At 38.8% G+C, this 26,870-nt stretch overlaps 1 protein-coding gene across 5 annotated transcripts; it reads right to left on the minus strand.

Moving 5' to 3' along the window:
* Window positions 1–30: 30 nt before the first annotated feature.
* On the minus strand, window positions 31–26,771 carry LOC149023574 (uncharacterized). Of its 5 annotated transcripts, none has more exons than XM_089144119.1 (7): window positions 26,533–26,771; window positions 22,874–23,002; window positions 7,007–7,158; window positions 1,632–1,741; window positions 1,430–1,515; window positions 894–998; window positions 31–765 (listed from the first exon to the last, which is right to left on the minus strand). In XM_089144119.1, the coding sequence occupies exons 2-7, from the start codon at window positions 22,981–22,983 to the stop codon at window positions 642–644; spliced, it is 687 nt and encodes a 228-aa protein (XP_089000245.1). In that variant the 5' UTR covers window positions 22,984–23,002; window positions 26,533–26,771; the 3' UTR covers window positions 31–641. The 5 variants fall into 5 exon arrangements, with proteins under 5 accessions (XP_089000245.1, XP_089000244.1, XP_089000242.1 ...); XM_089144118.1 differs by having other exon boundaries at window positions 32–765; window positions 22,874–22,987; XM_089144116.1 differs by having other exon boundaries at window positions 32–765; window positions 22,874–23,023.
* Between the last annotated feature and the right edge of the window lie 99 nt (window positions 26,772–26,870).

Raw genomic sequence — 26,870 nt, forward strand, 5'->3', positions numbered from 1 at the left:
CTCTCTAAGATGTCTAACCAACCAACACTTCATAATTAGCAACAAGCAAAGACTCAGAAATTTACTTTGGTCATAATTGTACGAATAATGAAGTGATTAGATTTAATCATAAAGATATCTCACAAAGCAATCATTTTTGACTAAATAATGACTTATTAAAAGAAAATCGATTGAGATAACACAACCTGAGGTGATAATCACATTCAATGATATATAAATACCCCTTTAGAGAAAAGCAATTTAATCCATATACAAGGAATTAGAAATAAAGACGACCTGAGATTACTTAAGAAAAGTGATGAAAAATCAACAGTCAATCATGTAAACAACCCCATTTTGTTTGAAAAAGAATAGTTGTTGTTCTAGTTTTTTCATAGCTGCACTCCTACATTCTATTTCTTACATACGCAGTAACCAGAAATATTCTCTGAAAAAGATGGTGAGTAGAAAACAGACATCAGCAGCTATAAAACCTTGAAACAAGTTAGATTAATTGAACTAATCAATTCTAGCTACTCTACATAAAACTTATACAATGCAAAGCCTAGGCAAACCACAGTGAGGCATTATCACCATCAACCAAAAAACAGAAAACTCGCGGGTGATGAGAAAGTGCCTCAGCAACTCCAGAATTCTTTGCCTCAAAGCTCTTCAACTATTTTCTGCCTCTTTGACTTCTTGGGTGGATAATCCCCATTAATTAGTTGACCACCATGAGCCTCCATTTCTCCTCCAATATCTCTCTCTCTCTTTTTCTTGTTGCTCCTGCATGCATTCAATATATAAACTCTGTAAAATCACGATAAATTTGAATTCCTTGGCTCTGAGAATCAAACTTCTACCCCAAACAGGACAAAAGATTACACCAGTAGGAAAATGAGAGTTTCCAAAACCTGTCAATTTCTGAACTTTCTTTCATATGTTTATCCAACCAGCCAACACTTCCAGTATTAGCAGGAATCAGAGACCCAGAAATGTGAAGAATCTCCTCGTCAAAGCTACACAGAGAAATACAATGTCAAACATAGAAAAGTTATGGTAATGCTTTTTAACAGGATTCCAAGGAAAGACTATTGTAGCTTAAACCATCAGCACCACCGCCACCCACCGAAACAAAACACTCCCCACCTAAAAGAAACCACCCCCCACAACCAGGAAAAATAGAAGAGGGCGTGGGGGAGCAATTGTCTGAGCAAGGATTGTAGGGAAGATACGTATAATTAATTTGACATTCATATCAAGAACTTTGGTGACATTATCATATACGGTAACAAAACAAATCCATTCGTTGTCCATTAAATCAAGGAAACTGGTTCTACTAAAAAAATTCAAACCTATCAAAGAAAAAAGAGGATAATATTTCACGGTAAAACCTACAAAAGGTAACATTAGTACTTGTAAAATCTACTAGAAGATAAAAACAAGTCACCTCTTGATTAAGAAGCGTATTATGCTTCCAACCTTGATCACATGTCGCTTGTGAAGTGTGCTTGCAAATACTTCCTCGCCATGTTTCTAAAACAATGAAAAATGAGAAAATCATATTCTTGCCTTCTTGGCATGATTATAACATGAGAAATAAGATATAATGTCACTTAAAAATATTAATCTTTTGATTAGGACAATCTCACAATTTTATGTCTAAACTCTTCACGAGTATCTTCCTCTGCAATAGTTGCATATGAAAAACCAAGTACAATGACATGAATCGATTCTTTTCGCAGCTTCATGACCTTCCCTTCTAGAATATTGGACCATTAGAAATAATCAGCAATGTTAAAAATGTAAGCAGATTATCTATCACTTGAAAATGAGAAGCCATTTAATGGAAGACAAGAATATTTCCCAATCACAGATTTTGTGATTTTAATAGAAAATATAACTCAGATAAGTACATAACTGTAAAAAATATTTAATTTGAAAGAAAGCAACCATGCATGATTAAACAAAATCATATTAAAGGAAATCAAAGTGACATTTAGTGGCACATGATGACCAGGTTAACCAGTGAAATTAAGCATTTATTTAGTGTAGGATTTCCACTTAGCGAAAGAGAAATTTCCTCCACGTGATGGGTGACTGCTCACAGAAGCAACAGACACTTCCAAAGTGTGAAGGCCATTATCATGCAGCCTTGCCAGATGGTTGGGACCTTTGTTCCTTGGGTTTTCAATATGGGTCACTTCTATGGGCCTAAAGCACAGGTAGTAGGGTCAACAGCCCTCACCTCCCCCAAAAAAAAGGGTAGGGTAACAGGGTTACATACAGAATTCAATGTGTTAGTCCCATACTTTAGTCTTAGTTGGTGTTTTAGTTAAGTGATCCAAATGGTACTAATAGTCTTTATTTCAAGTGTTTAGTTGGACCCATAAGGCCTATTTTGTGTCAATTTCAGTTTCCTAGTCAATTTAGGTTACCTAATAAGTTAAGGATTGGACTGGGGCATTCCTATTTACTGTAGAGAGTATATTCTTTTAGTCTTAAGGTGAGTGAATATGGCACAAGAATTTTGAAATCAATGAAAAGCATTTTGCTGCAACACGCCTTCTCCATAAGAAAATGTCATGTGTTTGATCAAGACCAGTGCGGTGTCAAGCCCAGGTAATACTTTTGAAGCATTCTTTTCATGTTCTTAGTGCAAGATGTTATTTCTATTTCAAGTTTTCAATTCACGCAAGCTGTGTCCAAGGATTTCTCTGACAACAGTAAGTTTAAACCAACCTCAGCCACATCCATTCTTCTCCCAATCCTTCACAGCCCAAACCTTTTTTTTCTTTTGTGTTTACCCAAAAACCTTAAAATGCACATTATAGTTGTCCTAGGCGACGCCTTGGCGTCCTAGTGGCATTAGAGGGTCTGAGGCGATACTCGCCTCAGTTGGAGCTCATAAGGCGGTCGCCTTGGCATCGCCTCAGACACCTCGGACCCTGAGGTGACCGCCTTATGGGATTTTAAAAAACCACCATTTTTATTCCAAATCAAAGGCCAAAAAATAAATTGGAAACTAGATTCCACTTGGGAATAATCTAATGGTTGAATGCTTATATAAATGTTACATGGGATCATTTGTAACATTAATTCATTAACCCAAACAAAAAAAAAAAACACAAAAACAAAAGGGAAAAATCAAGAATTTGTCGAGTGAAAACCCAAAATCCCTAATTCCCTAATCCCCTAATCCCTAATGTCTCTCTTCTTCCACTCTGCCTCTCCCTCTGCTACTCTCTTCCAGACGATCGATGACGACCACCAATGACACTGGCGACAGTCAGAGACATCACCGGTGACAGCAGTACAACTGCTTTTACTTCTGCGACTGCTAGCGACACCTGCGACTCTCTTATATCTGCTTCTTTTTTTCGTCATACAAAAACCACCTTAGTTGCAGCGGCAGCGGAAGACTGTAAGAGCAAGAATTTTTTTCCTTTGTATACTTCTCGACTCGCCTTCTTTTCCTATTTCTATCTTTGATGAAATCGTAGGATTTTTTTCCTTTGTATAAATTCATTTAGCCTATCAAGATGATTCCATTAAAACTTATGTTTGGGTTTACCGTTTACTTGCTGGTTATTGGCTTGTGTGCTTTTGATCACCCTGTCGTTCATATTAATTAAGTAGGATTGATCACCATTGCTACTAGTAGGTCCCTGCAACCAGCCACAGAAAACCTGCAGTATTTTGGTTTAGACTTGGATCAGTTAGTTATCTTGATTGATTGGTTTTCCATACTTGACGAAATACTGGAATTCTAGCAGAAGAATAAATTCAAGAGCCAGAATGGGCTTTTTCTCAAGTTAGGGAGCTTTTGCTCTTCTGATTGGGTGATTGGGAAATTAGAAATCAAGACAGAACATCTGGATTGATGCAGGGATTTTAGAGTTCAGAATATAAAAGCAAAAATGACCAAAATTATTGATTATGAAGTAAACAGTATCGAGATTCAGAAGAAGAATGACTCAGTTAAGGAATCAGAATTTCAGAAACTTTAGTTGCAATGGGAAAATCAGAAAACTTGATACTTAGAGAGTTGAGAATTAATGGAATTAGTGTATGAGATGTACACTAGAAAGTAAAAATTTCACTTAAAACGCCTCGACTGCCTCAAAAGCGCCTCGGAGGGCGCTTCGTCGACTCATCGCCTCAACTATAGCTAAAACCGCCTCGTCAACATGACAACTATGCTTAAAATGCCTCAACCGCCTCAAAAGCGCCTCGGAGGGTGCCTCATCGACTCAACTAGCTAAAACCGCCTCGCATCGCCGTGACAACTATGATCCACATGCCATTCCAGCGATCAAAACAGGCCCTAATTTGGATCGAGTACTCTTCCCCTCAACAGGAAACTTGAACCAACCATCTCTATCACCTTTCCATTCAAAACCCTAGAGTCCCACATAACCCTATTCTCAAAAAACCCGAACACTCGCCCTAACCCGTGCAGCTGATCCATTCCAGCCAACTTTCCTCTTTTAAAATTTGAGGTAATCTTCACTTGAAGGCAACCCTCACCCTAATTTGACCACCGACGCCTGTCTTGACCTAGCCGATCTACCTATCCAAGAACAGATCCAGGTTAATGGATTCTAGTCAATCTCTTACCAACTAAGAAGTATATTAGATCAGTCAAATGCTCAAATTACACTCAAGCAAAATAATTACACTTCTTATCCAACCAAACCTGGTATCAAATGACTCAGCAGACTTGAGAGCATTGTGCATTAAGCACTTCCAGAGAAGACAATGGCGCCCATTGTCCAATAATAGTTTTTGCAATAAGGCAATCTATATAGCTAGCTAAGAAAAGACACGGCATAGTTCTTGCTCCTCAGCATCTCACTCACTCAATGTCTCCATCAGCACCAGCACCCTAATGACTCGAAGCATTACAGCACACTTTTGCCTCGGCCCCGATCCCAGCATCTTTAACTCCATGGGTCTCTCAGAGACCTTAGAGCTTACCATCGTGATCATGCAACTGCTGCTGGGCTAAGTACCCATAGACCTGGAACTTTTGACTTTCACTCAGCAATGGAGCTATTTCCGTCTGTGTAATTATAGAATGCAGATGAGAGAAAAAGAGAGGAAAGAAGCTATGGTTTTTTATTGAAGCTTCACAGTCAAGTTGTGAAGCCTCCAACCAAAATTTTGAAAATACAAGTAGATCTAGACTAGGAAATAAAGTAGACTCAGCCTAGAACCTGGAATTCCAAATCCAACTCAAAACAAGTCCCAATCCCATCGACAACTAACGCCCATAGTTGTCACCGCGACGAGGCGATGCAAGGCGGTTTAGGCTAATTGAGGCAATGAGTCGACGAGGCACTCTCCGAGGCGCTTTTGAGGCGGTTGAGGCTTAAGTGAAATTTTTAGTGTACATCTCATTCATTCTAAATCTATCATATCTTATATAATAAAGAAACTAAATATCAGACTACCTCAAGTCATCCAACATACTACAAACCACACATAATAGGTCCTAAATTAAAAGTCGCTAGAAGAAAGGAAGAGAAGAAGTTGTTTGTTGTTGGCCACCGCTTGCTGGAGTGTCGTCGCGAGAATGGAAGAGAAGAAGAGAGGAAGAGAGAAAGAGATTAGGGATTAGAGTGACAATGAGAGTGTGAGACTTGAGTCAAGAACTTATTCTCTTTCGATTTTGTTTGATTTTATTTTTATTTTAACATTTGATCACATGTAGCATCATTATACATATGCATATAGGTTCAAACAATAGATAACTTTACAATCAGAATCTAATAATTATTTCAATATATGCCTTCGATTAGGCATCTTTCTCGTGATTTAAAAAAGAAAAGAAAAAAAAAGCGGACGCCTTATTGCCTAAAAATAAGGCGACACCAATTTGAGGCGCTCTGAAGGAGCCCAGACGCCGAGGCGACGCTTAAGCGACGCCGAGGCGACGCCTTGACAACTATGCTAACGCCTGGCGCTAATCCTCGACAAACATAATTCTGAACCCTTTTGCCCTTCTAACGCTCCCTCTGAAGCTGAAGCATATTCTGATCAGTTATTTTTGTCAAAGAAACTAAACATCAGGCCACACAAGCACCAATCCTTGATGAACATAATTCTGGACCCTTTTTCCCTTCCAACACTCCCTCTGAAGCTGGAGGAGCATATTCTTATATTCATTTATTTTTGACAAAGAAGAAACTAAACTCAATGCCCTTTCTCCCGCTTGCTTTGGGGGGAAAGCCATTGCTTCGATTCAGCCTCATTCCAGATGCTCCCTTGGGTTTGCTAGGGATTGGGATTGGGATTGGGTCTTAAGATCCTTTGCCAGGAAGTCCATCTCTGACGAAGTTGGTAAGCTTGTTTTTGGAGCTAATATCCACCACCTTTGGTGGGAGCGAAACCTAAGGAGATGGACCTCCAACTCTAAGACCCTGGACTCAATTTGGAAAGTCATCTACTTTGATGTCTCCTCTAAATTGCATATCTTTCCCCATCCCCCAGTTAACGATATCCCAAGAAACAGGCTTATTGTTGTCACCAAAGGCCTAAGTTCCACTTTTCGGTTTAGTAGCTAAAGGCCACTTTTCCTTTTTCTTTCCCTCTTTTGAATAGTTCTTCTTTTCCCTTCTTGGGGTTTTGGTAATGATATTTATTCATCCAAAAAGAAAAACAATTCTGTATACTTGGCATTGGATGCAACTGTTCAAAGCCCCCCCCCCCCCCCCTTCTTTCTTTTTGGGTGGTTTTTTTTTTTTTTTTGGTGGGGATGGGGGGAGAGGGAGGGAGAGATGACCACACTTTGAGTTTCCTCCTCCTTATACTTAATAGAAGTCAACTAGGTCTAATTATATTAAGGAAAATCCTTCAAAAGTAGACAACACTTATTACAAGCTAACTGCTCTGATCTTCCAGTAAGCAACAAAAACTACAAATTGATATCACTGAAATGGAGAAAGGGCTAAAGAGTGCAACACTGATAGATAAATATGTTAAAAGAACAATAATAACTTATGAAGGATCATGTCACATGTACCTAACAGCATGTCTGGCTTTGGAGAAAAAAGTAAGAGTTTCGCTTTTACATTGACTCCAAAATAAGGGGAAAGTCCAGGAAGAATCTTTGCACTAGTACTTTGAGACAATATATCGTAAACCAAGACAACACCATCAAATACTTCATTATACCTGTTGAAGAAAACCAGCATACCAGGTAAGTGAATCCACTTATACAACTACGAATACTAAATAGCAATAATCCCTGTGAGTTAAATTAACCAGTGTTCCACCAACAAAACCAGAGCAGTCAATTCATATCACAATTTGGAAAAACAGGGGGGTCTGAATCCAAAACCAAACAGTACACCTAGCAAGGGGCAGAACACTTCCCTTTACAAATTTGCATAAATATGTCAACACTTGCATTGTGAGTATTTAATGTTCATGGAAGAGATCAATTGCTTAAATAAGCGATGGCAATTGGCGACTCGAGGAAGTTGAGTGGATAATCCATCCTGCCAGCCCATATTGGGACAGGTACAGGGCAAAGGCAAAGTTTGATCTATTAAAATCTAGGATGGGTAAGCTGTAAGGTCACATAAACTCCATATACAAGGCTTTTACACAAAAGAAGAGTACTGTCAAGATTCCTCCAGTATTCTTTCTTTCAAGAAAAGCAGGATAAATGAAGAAATTGATTTGATTTATTTTGCAATTTTTCGATTTACGGATGAAATTAGGAACTCTAATTTCTCAGAATCTTCTTTTCACCACATTTTCTTTTGAATGATTATCTGGAGATCTACACGCCTCATTGTGCCTCAATCAACACAAGGAAGAAAAGAGTGAGTGGGCATACATTTTGTCTTTAATGATCATAGAAATTATTGATTTTCATTTTCCAGACCCACAGAAGATTAAGGTAATACAGTTAAAGTGAGTTATGCAACACCCACAATGGTGTCACTTCTACCTGGTATGTGATCGAAGACTGTTTGGAAATGTGAAGGCTTCAAGTAATGAGAATGGCAGATAAAAAAAGGGTTTACAGGACTAGGATTATATAATAGGAAAGAAAAAATGTTGAAGATCTAAGGTTGATGCTAATTGCAAAAGCATGGCACCAAACAGATCTCTTATTAGACCAGGAGCTGTCAAAAAGCTCAATTTCCGTATGTATGAGTAGAACTATTGCACCATGGTAGAACAAGTCAAGTTGGTTCGACTTTTAACAATCCAAGTTGTTCATAACCACACAGCAACAACTAACCCTTATACCAATAAAACAGGATCAGGTACAGGGATGGGACAAATAATAAAAGTAAAATTGAAGGAAAACAAAAATGAAGTAGCAATACTTGCAATAACAAATTCACGAGCATCCCTAAGGATAGACCTTTTTATACATTTTTTGTCTCCACTATAATGAGTGTTCCTCTCATGCAAGGGAGAATAGGGATGCGAGGAAGGCTCAAACCTCGACCCTTACTGCTAAACTCCACCTCCAACCCTCCCCCCAACACCAGGATTCGGGAGCTGTGTATGTTGTTTCCAGGGTGTTCTGTTTGCTCTGAGGAATGAAGTTAATTTTACCCCCAAAAAAAATTTTGCAACGAACAAAAAAACCCCAACAATTCGGCAAAATTCCACCTAAATGGGGTTGGCAACATGGACCCTGATGAGCACATTTATGTGTGAAATCTTAGGGCATAAAGCATGCATTTTACACACTTAGAGTAGAGCTACCTTAGGCTTTATGTTGTTTTTGCAGATTTTAGGACTTTCCAAGATTTAAGCAAACACTTGGGAGTTTTGGGTATGAAACACGCAATTTTACATGTCAAGCGGTCCGCTCAAATTCTCAAGGGCGAAAATGAGCCTGATCTAGAGCATGATGGGCTAGAGATGTGATTATGGGCCAACTCCAAAATATTTTAGAAATAAAGAAGAAAATTTTGATCTACGGCTAAGATTAGAAATTATCAATCATACCTACAGAGGTATTATTGAAAAATTCTGTAAAGAGAGTCCTAATGGAACCAAGCTGGATTGTATTCCACTCCAGAAAGGAAAGTCTTGTTCATCAAGTTATAGTGCACTCTAAAAGCTTCCTCAAGTCAAAAACATGGAGAGGAGTCCTTGCATGCTTCAATATTTTATTTCCTATTTGGGACTTGATCAAAGAAGGAAAAAGAGGAAAAAGAATCCTATTCAGAGAAGGAAGAGGGAAAATCCCGTTTTTGGGTGTTCTCGTCCAGTTTCGATCAAGCCCTTCATCGAATGGTCATCCGGTGTCCAATCGAGCTGATTTTTGGAGGAGAGCTTTACAACTTCTTGATCCTCAAATCCAACGGTGAAATTGTGCATTTGAATCTCTCTAAGTCAGTCCGAATAGTACGCCAAAACCCTCCTAGGTTGAGTCAAATAGGAATTCTGAGTTTGATTCAAACTATGTCAAGAATCATATCCCATGTAATCTAGGAAATTACTCTATAAAAGGAAAGCATACTCCAACAAGGGTTTTTTTTTTTGAGTTTTGGAGGAACATACTTTCTTTTCTCTTTAGTTTATTTTAGGCCGTCTACACTTTTTCTTTCTTTTTAGTTTATTTAGGCTTTCTCTAGTTTTCTTTGATTGATTATTGGGATTCTAGTTTCTAGATTGAATGTTTAGGTTCAAATTTTCTATGTAATGCAACTTCAATTTCAATTTCAAGTTTCAAGTTTGAGGATTCATTTTTCTCTGGGTCTAGCAATTGCAGATCTATATCATTTTAGATCTGGTTGTTAGGGTTGGTTGAGATTCGAATTGTTTGTTCAAGTTTTTTTAATTATTCGAGATTCAAAGATGCAAGTAAGTAACCTTCACCAATAATCTTCTCTCCCCCCTCCATTCGTGCTTCTATTTACCCCTCTATATTCTTAACTTAGGATTAATTTTCAGCATTTATTTATTGTTCTCCTTTCCCCCTGGGTCCTTGATCAAAGATGCCTACAGTCGTGCCTCTCTTTTGCTAAGGTTTCCCTTTTCCTTTTATTGTTTTGTTATTTACTTTCTGCAATTTTTTTCTCGCATTTATTTATTGTTCTCCTTTCCCCCTGGGTCCTTGATCAAAGATGTCTATAGTCGTGCCTCTCTTTGGCTAAGGTTTTCCTTTTCCTTTTATTGCTTTGTTATTTATTTTTCCCTCGCTTTTTTTTTCTTTTTAAAATATGTTCCCCCGATTGGTGGACTATAAGCTATAGCAAAGGGTTCACGTTCAAAATCTTCCTAATGATACTCCCCTTCCCTCGATCCAGAGCTAACACTTAGATCACTTCCCTTTTATTTATTTATGTATTGTTTGCATTTTTTTCTTGCATTTTATTTATGCATTTTTTTAATTTATTAGATGATGAATGGTTACATTATGTTTGTTTTAGTTTTTAGTCTCAATTCGACCGCTTTAGATGTATATGTTAGGACCGCTTATTTAGTTTAATTAATTAGTTTAGAATTTTGAATCATTGCACTCTCGCGCTACCATTAAGAGGTCAAAGTTTAAAGTAGCATATCTCCCTGAGATCGACCCGTTAGCTACACGATACCGTGTGCTTGCGGTTATTTTTATTTCCAAACAAGTTTTTGAATTCCGCCACACTTAGACTAAGCTTGTCCTGAAGCAAGAATTAAAAAAAAATTTGACAAATGAGCGGGTATCTTGTAGTTAACGGGTCGATCTCGGGGAGATATGCTACTTTAAAATTTAACCTCTTAATGGTAGCGTAACTAATTAATTAAACTAAATGAGCAGTCCTAACACATACATTTAAAGCGATCGAATTAAGACTAAAAAATAAAACAAACATAACGTAACCATCATCTAATTAAAAAAAAGGGCTAAATAAAAGGAGGGGGAAAAAATGAGAATGCAAATAAATAAATAAATAAATAAAAGGGAAGTAATCCAAGTGTCGCTCGGATCGAGGGAAGGGGAGTATAATTAGGATGACTTTGACCGTGGACCCTTTGTCGGTAGCTACAGTCCACCGATTGGGGGATCGGATATTAAAGAGGAAAAAAATGCAGAAAGTAAATAACAAAGCAATAAAAGGAAAAGAGAAACCTTAGCCAAAGAGAGGCACGACTATAGACATCTTTGATCAAGGACCCAGGGGAAAGGAGGACAATAAATATGTGCGAGAAAAAAATTGCAGAAAATAAATAACAAAACATTAAAAGGAAAAGGGAAACCTTAGCCAAAGAGAGGCACGACTATAGGCATCCTTGATTAAGGACCCAGGGGAAAGGAGAACAATAAATAAATGTTAAAAAAATAAATCCTAAGTTAAGAATATGGAGGGTTAGATAGATCGGGAATGGAGGGGGGAGAGAAGATTATTGGTGAAGGTTACTTGCATTTTTGAATCTAGAATAATTAAAAAAACTTGAACGAACGATTCGACTCTCAACCAACCCTAACAACCAAATTTGGATTGATCTATATCTGCAATTGCTAGACCCAAAGAAAAATGAATCCTCAAACTTGAAACTTGAAATTGAAATTGAAGTTGCATTACATAGAAAATTTGAACCTAAACATTCAATCTAGAAACTAGAATCCCAATAATCAATCAAAGAAAACTAGAGAAAGCCTAAATAAACTAAAAAGAAAGAAAAAGTGTAGACGGCCTAAAATAAACTAAAGAGAAAAGAAAGTATGTTCCTCCAAAACTCAAAAAAAAAACCCTTGTTGGAGTATGCTCTCCTTTTATAGAGTAATTTCCTAGATTACATGGGATATGATTCTTGACATAGTTTGAATCAAACTCAGAATTCCTATTTGACTCAACCTAGGAGGGTTTTGGCGTACTATTCGGACTGACTTAGAGAGATTCAAATGCACAATTTCACCGTTGGATTTGAGGATCAAGAAGTTGTAAAGCTCTCCTCCAAAAATCAGCTCGATTGGACACCGGATGACCATTCGATGAAGGGCTTGATCGAAACTGGACAGAGACACCCAAAAACGGGATTTCCCCTCTTCCTTCTCTGAATAGGATTCTTTTTCCTCTTTTTCCTTCTTTGATCAAGTCCCAAATAGGAAATAAAATATTGAAGCATGCAAAGACTCCTCTCCATGTTTTTGACTTGAGGAAGCTTTTAGAGTGCACTATAACTTGATGAACAAGACTTTCCTTTCTGGAGTGGAATACAATCCAGCTTGGTTCCATTAGGACTCTCTTTACAGAATTTTTCAATAATACCTCTGTAGGTATGATTGATAATTTCTAATCTCAGACGTAGATCAAAATTTGCTTCTTTATTTCTAAAGTATTTTGGAGTTGGCCCATAATCACATCTCTAGCCCATCATGCCCTAGATCAGGCCTATTTTTGCACTTGAAAATTTGAACGGACCTCTTGACGTGTAAAATTGCATATTTCATAACCAAAACTCCAATTGTTTGCTTAAATCTTTAAAAGTCCTAAAATTTGCAAAAACAACATAAAACCCAAGGTAGCTCTAGTCGAAGTGTGTAAAATGCATGCTTTATGCCCTAAGATTTCACACATAAATGTGCTCATCAGACCCTTACCCTTCAATCAGCTCTATTTAAGGTCATACTTAAGACAAGTAGACTAAGCATTTGTTTAATCAATACTTCTTCTATGGCCATTCTAAGCCTGCCCCAGTGCCCTAGCTCTTTTATTCCTACAATATAAACAGATAACTCCTCCGAACCATTGCATTCTAAGGCCTTCTTTGAACATGGCCATGCCAGCTCAAAAGCCTTCACAAAGCTTATCATGTTTAGGGGCAACTCCAACTCAGCTTTGATATTGTCATTCCCAACTTCCTCCTATTTTTTCTAGGCATCCATTTCAACATCCTCATCTCTACTATGGTATTAAATCTTGTATGAGGTCATTACAGCCAAACAGAAAATTCCAAGATACTGGATTTACAGCCAAACATTGTATTTTTTTTCTATAAGTTTTGCTTGGCCCTTCTAGAGTGTTAAATGTTAATAACTGGGGGAGGGGGGGGTAGAGGGCAAAACTTTGACCAAAAAATGTGCTATTTCGACCCAAAATTTTTAAATTTCCAAAGCAAGATGACAAAAATTCTGCAATATTGTATCTTTTTCATTTTACTTTGCATTAAATCTCAGCCTGGCCAAAATCTTGGCAACATCACTAATTATGATCTCCACTACACTTAGTCTATCTACATGAGACTTCCTAAGTATCTAACATTCACCTCATATATCGAAGCACGTTGTACAACTGTTGATAGAACTTTCCTTAAAAGTTCTAAAGAGATATGATGATCACACAGCCAGACGCACCTCCCCACTTCCATCTATCCCGCATATAATTCTGCGTGAAAAAATGTCCTCTATATGACAGCATCAAAAAACTCAACCGTGTCCCAACTAAATGGAATTGGCTACATGGTCTTGCAGAAAATACTAGGCAAACTGCCGGAAATTGATATGCCTGAAGAAATGAATAAATGCAGAATAAGATATAAAAGTAAGGAAAGAAGTACAACCCATTACGCTAGGAAAATCCAAGCTAAATGGGCCCGTAACATGGATTCTTGCCCCCCCAAAGGCTCTATCCAAAGTCATACTTGATACAACACCTAGATAAAGAATATCATTCCTTGCAACCTCTCCCATAGCCAGCCCTGGCTCTTCTAAATCCTTCAATCAAGATCAGATCACAACTTCTTACTGGGGAACCCATAGCCCTCCATTGCACATGGCCCACCACCTCAAATGACATTCTACGAGCTTGTCATTGTTCAGGGCACTCCCAAATCAACTCTATGGCGTCATTCTTTACAAAATCTTTCCCAATTCTGCCACACATCAATCAGAGCATCCTCATTTCTGCTATAAAATGGCTTCTTTATACGGCAGTGTCCTCTATATCACCTTCTTTATTTACCTCAAATATCCAAAATAATCACTTTGTCACCATTTCATTATCCGATTTAGACACCATATATTCTGTCTCCATCTTACATGTCTTAAAACTTCTTGTCTCATCCAACAAAACAATGTTGTCTAAAAGAGCATAGATAAGTGCATAAAGATCATATTTACAAAGGTTTAATTTTCAGGTCCCGGGGCAGGATTGAAATTATAATGCAAAAGCACCTAGAGTCGATAGTGATAAGAGTGGTTTGCGTGACTACTTCATTAGGAGAAAGAGAGTTTTTGATAAACAGTTCCAGCTCCAGGGTTTTAGGAGATTGGTGGGACTCCTATTGTGAGTTAAACCTCAACTCTAACAGCCTCCTATGTCTCTGTCTTCTCTTTCTTTCTACTTTCCTAATTCTACTCTAGTGTCTCCATATTCTTAGGAGTCTTTTTTTCTCCTCCTATTAACAGCCTAAGTCCCTTCTTTTTCTCCTACTTTCTCTAGTTAGTTTCCTTCCTATTTTATCTCCTATTCGATCTCTTTTATTTTTCTCCTTGTGTTTCGATTGAAGAAAAGCTATCAAGTCTCCCCTTTTCCAAGATTCTATCCCTTCACTTTAGGAAAACAAGTTGTCGATCTCTTCTCTCTCTGTCTCACTTTTTTTCTTTCCTATTTTTTCCATTCGCTGTCAATCTCTCCCCCCCCCCCCCCCCATTTTCTCTATTCTTCTATATTTCTTCTCTAAACAGTCCACACAATCTCTCTCTTCCACTATCTTTCCTTGTTTGTAGGAAACCAATATAGACTTGGTTCAACCCTTAATTCCTTATCCTTCTATGAAACTGGAAGAAAGAATTTGACGAGTAGGACTCCTTAACAAAATAGGAATCGAAGGAGAGAGAGAGAGAGAGAGAGAGAGAGAGAGAGAAGCCTTAACCAACTCATACAAACTTGTTTTGGAGCCTCATTAAAAGGAACTTTAGGGATTCTGCAGAGGAGATATCAGCTCTCACACCACTCGCAGTTGCTGCCCATCATTCTTTCTCATCGCAAAAGAAAAAAGACCCACGAACCAGTCCCCTTTTCAGCTCATAGATTGTGATAGGACCCCCTGAATCCAAATCTTACTCCTCCAACATCAAAGATAAACACAGCAATATATCGATAACTACAGATTTCAGATAGAAGAAATTGCAACAGAATAATATTCATTTCATTGCAAACAGTCTGATTATCAAGAAAATAGATACAGCTCTATTTCTATTCACTGATGGATCAGTTCTTGGAATCAGAAAATTAAATAACTAAGCTGTAACAGATAGTCTTCTCAGACCCTCTGCTATCCCTGAAGGTTTCCCCTCTCTCCTGCAAGCTCTGCTTGCAACTTCTTGGTTTCTCCTCCCCCATTCTGCCTTCCCCCATTCCCCCTTTCATACTCCCCTTCACGTAACAAACTCTAACAGATTTTACTCTTCTAACAAATCATCTTCTGCCAGCTGGGGTGTCTGTTCTGCAGCTCTGGCTACAGCAGACTCATGATTATTGTCCAATGATGAGTTGCCACCTGTCCCTTCCCTTGCATCAGATGCTAGTCGTGCTACGTTCTCTTGTGGCCCTGCTATAACTGATGCTGCATTCCCTTGTTTGCCCTTCCGTTTATATACTTGAATAACAAGGGGCTTATCAGATTGCAGTCACAGTGCATCCTCTCTTCCACAAAAGATCTCAATCAGCCCAGCAGTTCAGCAGCGCATTCAGCTAGTAATTGGAGCCCTTGATAGAGTTGCTGCCCGACAAGCATTTGACAGTCCCTGCAGAGCTTCAGTTCATTATTATTTGCTATTTTATCATTAAGAAGCTTGCTGTAATGGAGAAGATAATCTTTGATGAGACCTCCGCTACCATGAGTAGCTAAGTTTCATATTCTTTGGGATATAGATGAACTATGTTTTTCATAATTTAAATGGTTTCATATCATCTAGTTGACGTGGATTATTTTAATCATTAAATTTCAATAAGAATACATGCTCTTTGATAAATATATTGCTCTTCGTCAACTAGTGTCACTAATTGCATGAGTTCAACCAATTATGTTCTAAACCTAAGCGAACTAAGCATGTCAAGCTTCCGTGAAGGACGATAGCAACTCACAACCTTGATGCAACCCAATTATTATTGGGAAATCACAACCTCCCCCCCCCCTACGGTTCACACACTAATCACCATTCCCTCATATATGTCTATAATTATATTCACATACTTATGCAACACTCTTCAGCCTTCTCCTCTATAGTACAGTAGTACCTGCCGAAGTGACTAATCCTATCTTTGATTGACCTTACATGAAATTGTATGATTATTAAATAAGGCATCACGTGGAATGATTTACTTGTTTAATTTAGTTCAGCTTTAAGATTCAATCAGATCAGCCAAGGATAATTCAAAGATAAAAGACAGATAAGTTAAAAGCCTAGTCATAAGTTCTAAAAAGGATTGAGTTGATATCCTTTTAAGAGATATTTAATCAGATTGAATGTCTTAAGACTCAAATGTTTAAATCAATAGTTCAATACAGTAAGTAAAAGGAGTATTACGAATATATATACATACATATATATCTATTACAAGTGTCATTTTTTATGCCATTTTAGCAACAGTTATGGAATCATAATTTATAGTTTTTATATAATTAGTTGGGGGGCTTTAAAAAAAAAGTTTTTTTGCCCCTTTGTTTTTTTTTGGGGGGGGGGTAAAATTGGGGGGGTGGTTTTTCTTTTGGAGTTTGGTTTTGGTTCCCCCCCCCCCCCCCCCAGGGGTGGTTTTAGTTTTATTTTTTTGGGGGTTTTTTTTAAATAAAAAAAAAAAAAAAAAAAAATATTTTTTTTTAAAAAAAGAGGAGATTTTGTTATTTTTATTTTATTTTTTTTTTTTTTTTTTTTTTTTTTTTTTTTTTTTTTTTTTTTTTTTTTTTTTTTTTTTTTTTTTTTTATTTTTTTTTTTTTTTTTTAATTTTTATATTATTTTTTTTTTTTTTTTTTTTTTTTTGTTTTTTTTTTTTTATGAGGTTACTTAACAAGGTGGAATAACTCAAGAAGAAAAACGAGACTTTGAATAAAAGTTGAATAAGAAACAATATAATCTACCAGCAATAGGTGATTCCTACGGCTACCCAAGAGCAATGGCTCTCACATAAACTTCTCTCTATATCCTTTCTACTCATCCTCCCCCCTATTTATAGCAATTACATTCCTATCGAATTAATTAACAAAATCAGCCTACTTCGAGTAGGACTCTTCAAAAGAAACCTAACTGTAATGTAACTCTAACCTAGATGTATTATGACTCTTGACTCTCTAAATCTAATTCTAATAACCTTAACGCAGAAGGACTCTTCATGCTTCAAATTTGCCGATCGCTTTGAATGCACTAGGACTCTGCTGAAAACGACAGGACTCTCTTCACTCTTCAAACTGTCAATCGTTTCCTTGGGAGTGCTTTCCTTGTCGAATATAGACTCTTGATATCAGGGGCTTATCAATACTCCCCTCCAAAAGTTTCACCTTGTCCTCAAGGTGAAAATCTGGAAAGTGGGACTGTATTTCAGCATAAGATTCCCAAGTATTTTCACAAGGCGGCAGTCCTTTCCATTGAATCAAAACCTCCAGCAACCCTTGAGTAGAGAAACGAATGTTGAGCAAGGCTTCGGGTGTGAGCTGCAACTCGCCATTTCCCTGCAAACAAGTTGGAAGCGGCTGCGGCTTAATGTGCTGCCCCAGTGCCTGCTTCAACTGTGAAACGTGAAACACCGGGTGGATCCGTGAATCATCAGGTAAACGTAGACGATAGGCGACTGGTCCCACTGGCTCAATGATCTGGTACGGCCCATAGTAGCGATGGCTGAGTTTCTCATTGGGCCGTTTGGCGAGTTTCTGGAAGCGATAAGGTTGTAGCTTAAGAAAAACTTCATCCCCCACTTGATAATGCACTTCCCTACGCTTTGAATCCGCGGAATTGCACATCCTATCTTGGGCCACCCGCAGATTTGTTTTGAGATCCTCCAACACCTGATTGCGCTTTCGGAGGAACACATCAACCTCATCCACTTTAGATCGACCATCCTCCCAACACGAGAGAGAGGGGGGTCTCGTCCATACACAACCTGAAAGGGAGTCATTTTTGTGGCTGAATGAAACGTCGTATTGAACCAATATTCGGCCCACGGTAACCAATTAATCCAGTCTTTCGGTTGGCGAGCGCAAAAACATCGTAGGTAAATTTCAAGGCTGCGATTTACCACCTCTGTTTGACCATCCGTTTGAGGATGGTAGGCACTGCTGAACTTGAGGTTGGTACCCGCTGATTTAAAAAGCTCCATCCAAAAATTACTAAGGAAGACACGATCTCGATCGGAGACGATGGTTCGAGGGAACCCATGCAAGCGGATAACCTCCTTGCTGAACGAGATAGCCACATCCTTGGCGGAATAAGGGTGTGAAAGAGCGATGAAATGCGCGTATTTGGATAGCCGGTCAACTACAACAAGCACGGTATCTCCACTCTTAGTCCTGGGTAACCCACCAATAAAATCCATGCTAATGTCTTCCCAAATGCGATCTGGAATTGGTAGTGGTTGAAGGAGTCCAGCGGGTTTCATGGCTTGATATTTACTGCGCTGACAAGCATCACAACTAGCCACAAATTCGAGGACAGCAGCCTTCATTCCTACCCAGTATACCACAGCTGCTAATCGCCTGTAAGTCCTCAAAAACCTTGAATGCCCACCGAATGGGGTAGAATGATACTACGAAAGTAATTTGGGAATTAATGGTGACCCATCGGGGATGACTAACCGATTCTTATAGAGTAAGGTGCCCTTTTGAAGTGGTAGTAGCTGGGGTAGTCCTGGGATCCCTTCGACAAGGCTTGAACGATCTTGCAGTAACGGTCCGAGGCGTGTACCGCTGTATCTAGTCCCTCACTTTCGCCAAGTTCTTTGTTGTCATCGAATAAAGCTGCTTATCATCCTGCGACCTTCGCGAGAGAGCATCGGCGGCTTTGTTTTCGCTACCCGGACGATACAATATCTCAAAATCAAATCCCAAAAGTTTCAAGACCCACTTTTGTTGATCAGTAGCCACAATGCGTTGTTCCAGCAAATATTTCAGACTTTTCTGATCCGTTCGTACTTTGAAATGTCTCCCCATCAAGTAATGACGCCATTTTTGAATGGCAAGTACTATTGCCATTAGTTCTTTCTCATAGACAGACTTGGTTTGTGCGCGAGGGGACAACACTTGGCTCCAGTAGGCAATGGGATGGCCCTCTTGCATCAAAACCGCACCCAGCCCAAAACCTGAAGCATCAGTCTCTACCAAAAACTCTTTCGTGAAATCTGGCGTCACCAATACTGGAACGGTTGTCATGGCTGTCTTGAGGGCATTAAACGCCGTCGTTGCCTCGTTACCCCACTGAAATGCATCTTTCTTCAATAAGTTTGTGAGTGGAGCGGCAATTTTACCATAATTTCGGACGAATCTGCGGTAATATCCGGTTAATCCTAAAAACCCTCGCAAGGCTTTAAGATTGGCAGGTTGGGGCCACTCCACCATGCACTTAATCTTCCGTGGGTCCGCCGTGACTCCGTCTTTAGATATGATATGTCCTAAATACTCCAGTGTAGCAACCCCAAACATGCATTTTTTTCGGTTGACTACAAGGTGGTGCTGTGTGAGAAGTATAAAGGTGGTTCGCAAATGGGCCACATGTTCCTCCATGGTCTTGCTATACACCAAAATATCGTCAAAGAACACCAAAATAAATTTTCGCAAGTGTTCTCGAAATACCTCATGCATTAGTGATTGAAATGTGGCTGGAGCATTCGAGAGCCCAAACGGCATCACCAGGAACTCGTAATGCCCATTATGTGTACGAAAAGCCGTCTTTTCTTCATCACCTTCCGTCATTCTAATTTGGTGGTATCCTGCTTTCAAATCAAGCTTGGTAAACACTGTGGCTCCGCCTAGCTCATCCAACAGTTCGTCAATTGCGGGAATGGGAAACTTGTCGAGAGCTGTGAGTTTATTCAGGCACGATAGTCCACGCTGAAACGCCATCCGCCATCCTTCTTTCGAACCAACGATCTTGGACTGGAGTAAGGACTCACACTAGGTCGTACCAATCCTGCTTGTTAACATTTCCTGTACCAATCTTTCGACCTCGTTCTTTTGAGAATGTGGGTAACGATAGGGTCGAATATTAGGTGGGTTACTCCTCTCGGCTAACCGTATCTGGTGGTCTTGCTTCCTTCTTGGCGGCGATTCGGTTGGTTCAGCAAATAATTGAGCAAAGTCGGTTAATAAATGTGACACTGCTGCTGTACTCTCTTGTACCTCTATATCGTCTCCGACGGGATGCTTGAGGTTGTAGCCGATATCCATCACCACCTGCTTGAACCGATTGTAGCACACTCTTCAATGTTGTTTCTAATCGCAGCAAGGTTGGATCCCCATTTAGTTTCACGGGTCGTCCCTGCCACTCAAAGCTCATGGTTCTCAAGCGCCAATTACTGCGTACTTCCCCTAGTGTCTGCAGCCATTCTACGCCCAAGATTATATCAATGCTACCCAAATTGAAAGGGTAAAAATTTTGCACAAAGACCTCGCCGCCTAGCTGAATCGGAATCTGTCGACAAATCCCCGTACCTTTGCTAATCGTCCCATCGCCCAAAGCAACCTGAAATTTTGTTTTCTGGATTTCCAATCCCAACGGCTCCACCAACTCTTGAGCGATGAAATTGTGCGTTGCTCCACAATCGATCAGAATGATGACTTCATAGCCATTTATTTGTCCCGTTAGTTTCAGTGTGTGTGGTGAATCGATCCCCACCAAAGAGGTATGCGAGAGTTCCGTCTCAAGCACCGGCTCCATATCGTCATCATTGATCACTCCTTCCGCTGCTGCAACTACGGACTATCATCGTCGTGGAGTAACAAGCAACCTTAGTTGCCTGAGAGGGCATCGATGGCCTTTGGAGTATGGGCCGTCACACCTGAAACATACCCCTTTGTCCATTTTATCTTTGATTTCTTCCTGGGATAACCAACGTGAGCGTCCTGAGCTCCCCGTCGCAGCTGTAGTTGCAGGTCGAGATTGTGAAGAGGAAGACGCGGGTTCACTTATTTGGTTTGGCCGAACTGAACCGTTAAAGCTTTGGTTCATTCCGGTTCCCTGAACCGTATTGGTTCCTTTAATATTGGTGTTGGGTGGGCTGAAGTTAATAACACGTGAGGTTAGATTTTGGGCTGATTGAGTGGGTTGGGCCAAAAGAGGTTTCTTATTTTTCCCCACTCCATTTTTGTCCTCCACGGCTTGGGCCAGGTCCATTATTTGGCCCAAATTGGTGAGCCCAAATAATCGAACTTCAGCCCTTACTTCTTCATTTAAACCAGCGAAAAACACCCCCTTCAACCATTCTCCATCTACCGCTCCGGCTGCTGCTGCTAATTTCTCAAACCCTTCTCTATATGCTGCAAACGTTCCACTTTGCTTGTGATTAATCAATGCTTCTTGGGGAGTCTTCATTTGTCTTTGAGTTAAATCGATAGATCATTGATTCTTTCAAGTTTCTCCATGATGACAATGGCTGCTGCGAGTTCTCGGAAGCGTATCCATCCTAGTGCTGCACCTTCAAAACAAAGGGTTGCGGTTCGAGTTTCTCTTCATCGCTGAGTTTGTACGAGATCAAAGTACCTTTCAGCTCGTGCGATCCATCCCATCGGATCTTCCCCCGTGAAAATTGGCATCTCAAGATGTCTAGGAAGGAAGTCTCTTGGTTTCTCCGGGTTCGATCGTACGCTTGCTGTGTCTGGAACTCCATCGGTTCTAGTCACCTCCGGCATTAAGGTATGCATCTCTGCTGATTTTCCTTGCGATAACATGAACCTTAATTCATCTCTAAACTCGTCATTGGCCTTTTCTCCTTTCTCTATGTTTTGTGCTAGGAGTCCCACTTGACCTTGAATCTCTTTCACGATACTTTCCAATTCCTCTACCCTCTGCTCCATTCGACTCTTGACCATTCCCCTAGAATCGATGGCTCTGATACCAATTTGTTAAGTACCTGAATGAGGTTACTTAACAAGGTGGAATAACTCAAGAAGAAAAACGAGACTTTGAATAAAAGTTGAATAAGAAACAATATAATCTACCAGCGAGTAGGTGATTCCTACGGCTACCCAAGAGCAATGGCTCTCACATAAACTTCTCTCTATATCCTTTCTACTCATCCTCCCCCCTATTTATAGCAATTACATTCCTATCGAATTAATTAACAAAATCAGCCTACTTCGAGTAGGACTCTTCAAAAGAAACCTAACTGTAATGTAACTCTAACCTAGATGTATTATGACTCTTGACTCTCTAAATCTAATTCTAATAACCTTAACGCAGAAGGACTCTTCATGCTTCAAATTTGCCAGTCGCCTGAATGCACTAGGACTCTGCTGAAAACGACAGGACTCTCTTCACTCTTCAAACTGTCAATCGTTTCCTTGGGAGTGCTTTCCTTGTCGAATATAGACTCTTGATATCAGGGGCTTATCAAACAGGAAAAAAAAAAAAAAAAGAAAAAAAAAAAAAATTTTTGGGGGGTTCCCCCAAAAAAAAAACATAGAAATAAAAAAGGCGAAGAGAAAAAAAAAAAACAACACATCCCCTCTACACCCCCCCATATTGGTTTCTAATTTGAGTGGTGATCCATACACAATCCATACTCTACCTAAAAATGTAACCACTCACCAGAAGAAATAAAATAAAAACAATTACTTAGAAAATTGAAGTGGATGGAAATGATTATTTGAAATGCAATAAATTTCATGAAATTAATCAGCTCACATCAGATTTGAAATAACCCGACCCCACTCAAAAAAAAAAAAAGAACAAGAAAAAAGGAAATATCAGCAGATGCAGGAAGCAAGAGAGTGATAACATACTTAAAGAGCAGTGAACTTAGCTCACCACGAAGTGCTTGAGGAACCCTGTTTGCCTTTGACGGATGTATGTAAACAACTAAATTTGCATCAGAAACTTTCAGTCCATCCATTAAGCTGCAAGTAAAATCACTGTCGATGTAAAAGTACGACCTGTCATTTAAAGAATAATAAGAAGCAACTCTAAGTTATTAGCATCATATCAGGTGGCACACTAATCCTCAACCACAGACGCTTGGTTAAAAAAGGAAAAAAGAAAACTAAACCATGTGATTTTACCAATTAAGGCAGATCCAAATCAGCCTCTCATGTGAGTGGGTTTGAAGCTCAAGAAGTAGCATATTCAAACTCGACTTTTGGTACAAAGTTTTAAATTTTCTAATCAGAGAAACCTTAAGAGACAAAAACCCTATGGAGACAAGAGAGAAGACCCTAAGGTTTTCATTGTTCATCAAATATTTGCATTCCCTTACAACCAAACGAACACTCAAGGGTACAAAGATAGCGAAAAACTGAAAATAACAAAAAGAAGAGACGAAGACAGGTGGAGAGTAAAAGGAGAGCCAAACCAGTGCTAATGTACAACAAAGATGATGAAATGATGAAATAAAAGTGATCAAGACTGAAAAGAAGTAAGAAGAGTTGCCTGCAATCCGCAACTCGCCGTCACGATTGCCTGCAAAGAGGCCCCTCAGACACAGACCTTCTCTACTGGGATCAAAGGGTCTGTGGAATTTACAACTGTTTCACAGTTAGCCAAACCAGTTTGAGGGTTTTAACTTTAGTTGGTCAACTCCATTCAAATTCAAGTGCTGTTTGTATCAAGGATTTGAGTTGGTTTGACTTCAATGGTTAGGCCAGGTTCAGCTGTGGCAGAAGGGAAACACCAAAAAGACTTTTCCTTCTTCTTCTCTTTTTTTTTCTTTTTTTTTTTTTAGAAGAGATTGAGGATTTTTTGTTTTTCTCTTAAAAATTAAAGTTTCTCTGCTGCCTGAAGTAACTTTATCCCATCACATTTATTAAACGATAATTTTCAACAAAAAAAAATTGTTAGACCAAAACCAAGGACTACAGGTTCCCAAAACCTTAACTTCTAATAAAATTTAGCTACTGATATTTTATGTTTTGTGTAACCTTTAAATCCATGGGAATTTGTTGCAAACTAACCATGTTCAAGATCCTAAGTATAATGTAGCAATAATGTATTGGTCAGGCGATTTTAAGGGACATTTCGTTGTGTATCTTATCATAGATATGCATCTATAGATGTGGAATTGAATGGAAATGATCAAAATATGTAAGAAAATGGCCTAACTTAAACATAAAACAACAGCTAATAAAGAATCATTTTATCATGCACCTATTACTTAAACATGCATAATTCATAAACCACCAAGAAGACATCCTCTTTAGATCAGACTTTATTCATTATACTTATGAAATACCTTATTCTAAATGAGCACATTCATTCAAGTTCAGTGAAAAGTAAAAGCAACCAAGATTGTAATAATGAATACTTCAGTTATGGTTTTTTTTTTTTTAATTCATAACAGTAATGGCACTTTTTGAGTAATCTTCTAGGTTTTCCCCCTTTGGTAACATGTACTGAATTAATGATAATTTTTTAGTAGATAGGTGACACTAACCTGTTTTAAACTATCTATCCAAAGTTCTGCCTCTGTAACCACATTACTCTTTGAAAGCCTATTTTCAAGATTCATGGAAACACTTCCTAGGTAATCACCAACAGTAACTGGTGCCCTGCAAATATAGTCTTTTGTATTCCCCACCACCCCATACATGGATTAACCAATCAACTATTGATCCGATTGGTTTAGCACATAGTTGGTTTCTTTATTGGTCTGTTAAAATCAAATATCCCTTTACTATAGGTTTTCAAAAACCAGTAAATTGACGAGGGAAAAAATCACAATAAAACTCAAAAATAGATAAACATTAAAAGCAGTGTTTCGGGTTGATCCCCTGATTCCTATAAATAATATTATAGCCTGAACAAGTGTTTGTAGACAAGAATTCCCTCCTTATAACAGAAAAAACGGATGAATATACAAGCAACAAACCCTATTACTTACCATGGAAGCCCTTGCATCCCAATACCTAATCTCATTTGAGACTGCAATTCACCGAAAGGAGAACAAAACATAACAACCAAAGTGACAAAACTCAGATAATCACCAACAATGCATATATATATATATATATATATATATATATATATATATATATATATATATATATATATATATATATATATATATATATATATATATATATATATATATATATATATATATATATATATATATATATATATATATATATATATATATAATATATTTTATATATATATATATATATATATATATATATATGATTGCGATTTCAAGTTTCACCTGAAGATCTCCGGGAAGAATCCCTAAATGGGATTCCGTCCTATTCCGCAGGAGATAGTTGTGGCAGCCTCGCAAGGCGAGTGGGCGGTGGTGTTGCGGGAGGAGGAAGAAAGAGCCGAAGGAAGTGGGGGCGTAGAAGATCTCTGGGAAGAATCCCTAAATGGGATTCTGTCCTTGAACGCAGGAGATAGTTGTGGCAGCCTCGCAAGGCGAGTGGGCGGTGGTGTTGCAGGAGGAGGAAGAAAGAGCCGAAGGAAGTGGGGGCGTAGAAGAATAAGATGAGGAGGCTACTATTTACCACCGTAGGAGAAGTCACCGGAACAGTGCTGTCTGCAACTAGTAGACATAGAGGTCATAGCTGTCACGGCAACGAGGCAATGCGAGGCGGTTTTAGCTAGTTGAGTCAATGAGTTGACGAAGCACCCTTTGAGGGGCTTTTGAGGCGGTCGAGGCATTTTAAGCATAGTTGTCACGGCAACGAGGCGATGTGAGGCGGTTTTAGCTAGTTGAGGCGATGAGTTGACGAGGCGCCCTCCGAGGCGCTTTTGAGACGGTCGAGACGTTTTAAGTTAAATTTTTACTTTTTAGTGTACATCTCATACACTAATTCCATTAATTCTCAACTCTCTAAGTATCAAATTTCCTGATTTTCCCATTGCAACTAAAGTTTCTGAAATTCAGATTCCTAAACTGAGTCATTCTTCTTCTGAATCTCGTTACTGTTTACTTCATAATCAATAATTTTGGTCATTCTTGATTTTATATTCTGAACTCCAAAATCCCTGCATCAATCCAGATGTTCTGTCTTGATTTCTAATTTCCCAATCACACAATCAGAAGAGCAAAAGCTCCCTAACTTGAGAAAAAGCCCATTCTGGCTCTTGAATTTATTCTTCCACTAGAATTCCAGTATATCGTCAAGTGTGGAAAGCCAATCAATCAAGACAACTAACTGATCCAAGTCTAAATCAAAATACTGCAGGTTTTCTGTGGCTGGTTGCAGGGACCTACTAGTAGCAATGGCGATCAATCCTACTTAATTAACAAAAACGACAAGGTGATCAGAAGCACACAAGCCAATAACCAGCAAGTAAACGGTAAACCCAAACATCAGTTTTAATGCAATCATCTTGATAGGCTAAATGAATGTATACAAAGGAAAAAAAAATCCTACGATTTCATTAAAGATAGAAATAGGAAAAGAAGGCGAGTCGAGAAGCATACAAAGGAAAAAATTCTTGCTCTTACAGTCTTCCGCTGCCGCTGGAGGTTGCTGGCTTCTGCTAGCAGTCGCAGAAGTAAAAGCAGTTGTACTGCTGTCGCCGGTGATGTCTCTGACTGTCGCTGGTTGTCGCCGGTGTCACTGGTGGTCGTCGTCGATCGTCTGGAAGAGAGTAGCAGAGGAAGAAGAGAGACGTTTGGGATTAGGGATTTCGGGTTTTCACGCTACAAATTCTCGATTTTTCCCAGTTTTTTTTTTTTTTTTTTTTTTTTTGGTTAATGAATTAATGTTACAAATGATCCATGTATTCCATGTAACATTTATATAAGCATTCAACCATTAAGATTATTCATAATTTGAATGT

The sequence above is a fragment of the Hakea prostrata genome, chromosome 2, assembly GCF_041222555.1.
Source record: "Hakea prostrata isolate BN-2017 chromosome 2, UWA_Hpros_2, whole genome shotgun sequence".
In the NCBI taxonomy this organism is placed as follows: domain Eukaryota; kingdom Viridiplantae; phylum Streptophyta; class Magnoliopsida; order Proteales; family Proteaceae; genus Hakea; species Hakea prostrata.

Bases quoted from the DNA above. Each gene is read 5' to 3' on its own strand.
- LOC149023574 (XM_089144119.1), bottom strand. From the start codon at position 22,983: ATGGATGGACTGAAAGTTTCTGATGCAAATTTAGTTGTTTACATACAT. The intron at 7,159-22,873 runs GTATGTTATCAC...TTTCTTCAACAG, and splicing joins CTAAGTTCACTGCTCTTTAA to GTATAATGAAGTATTTGATG. The intron at 766-893 runs GTTTTGGAAACT...GAATGCATGCAG, and splicing joins GAAAGTTCAGAAATTGACAG to GAGCAACAAGAAAAAGAGAG.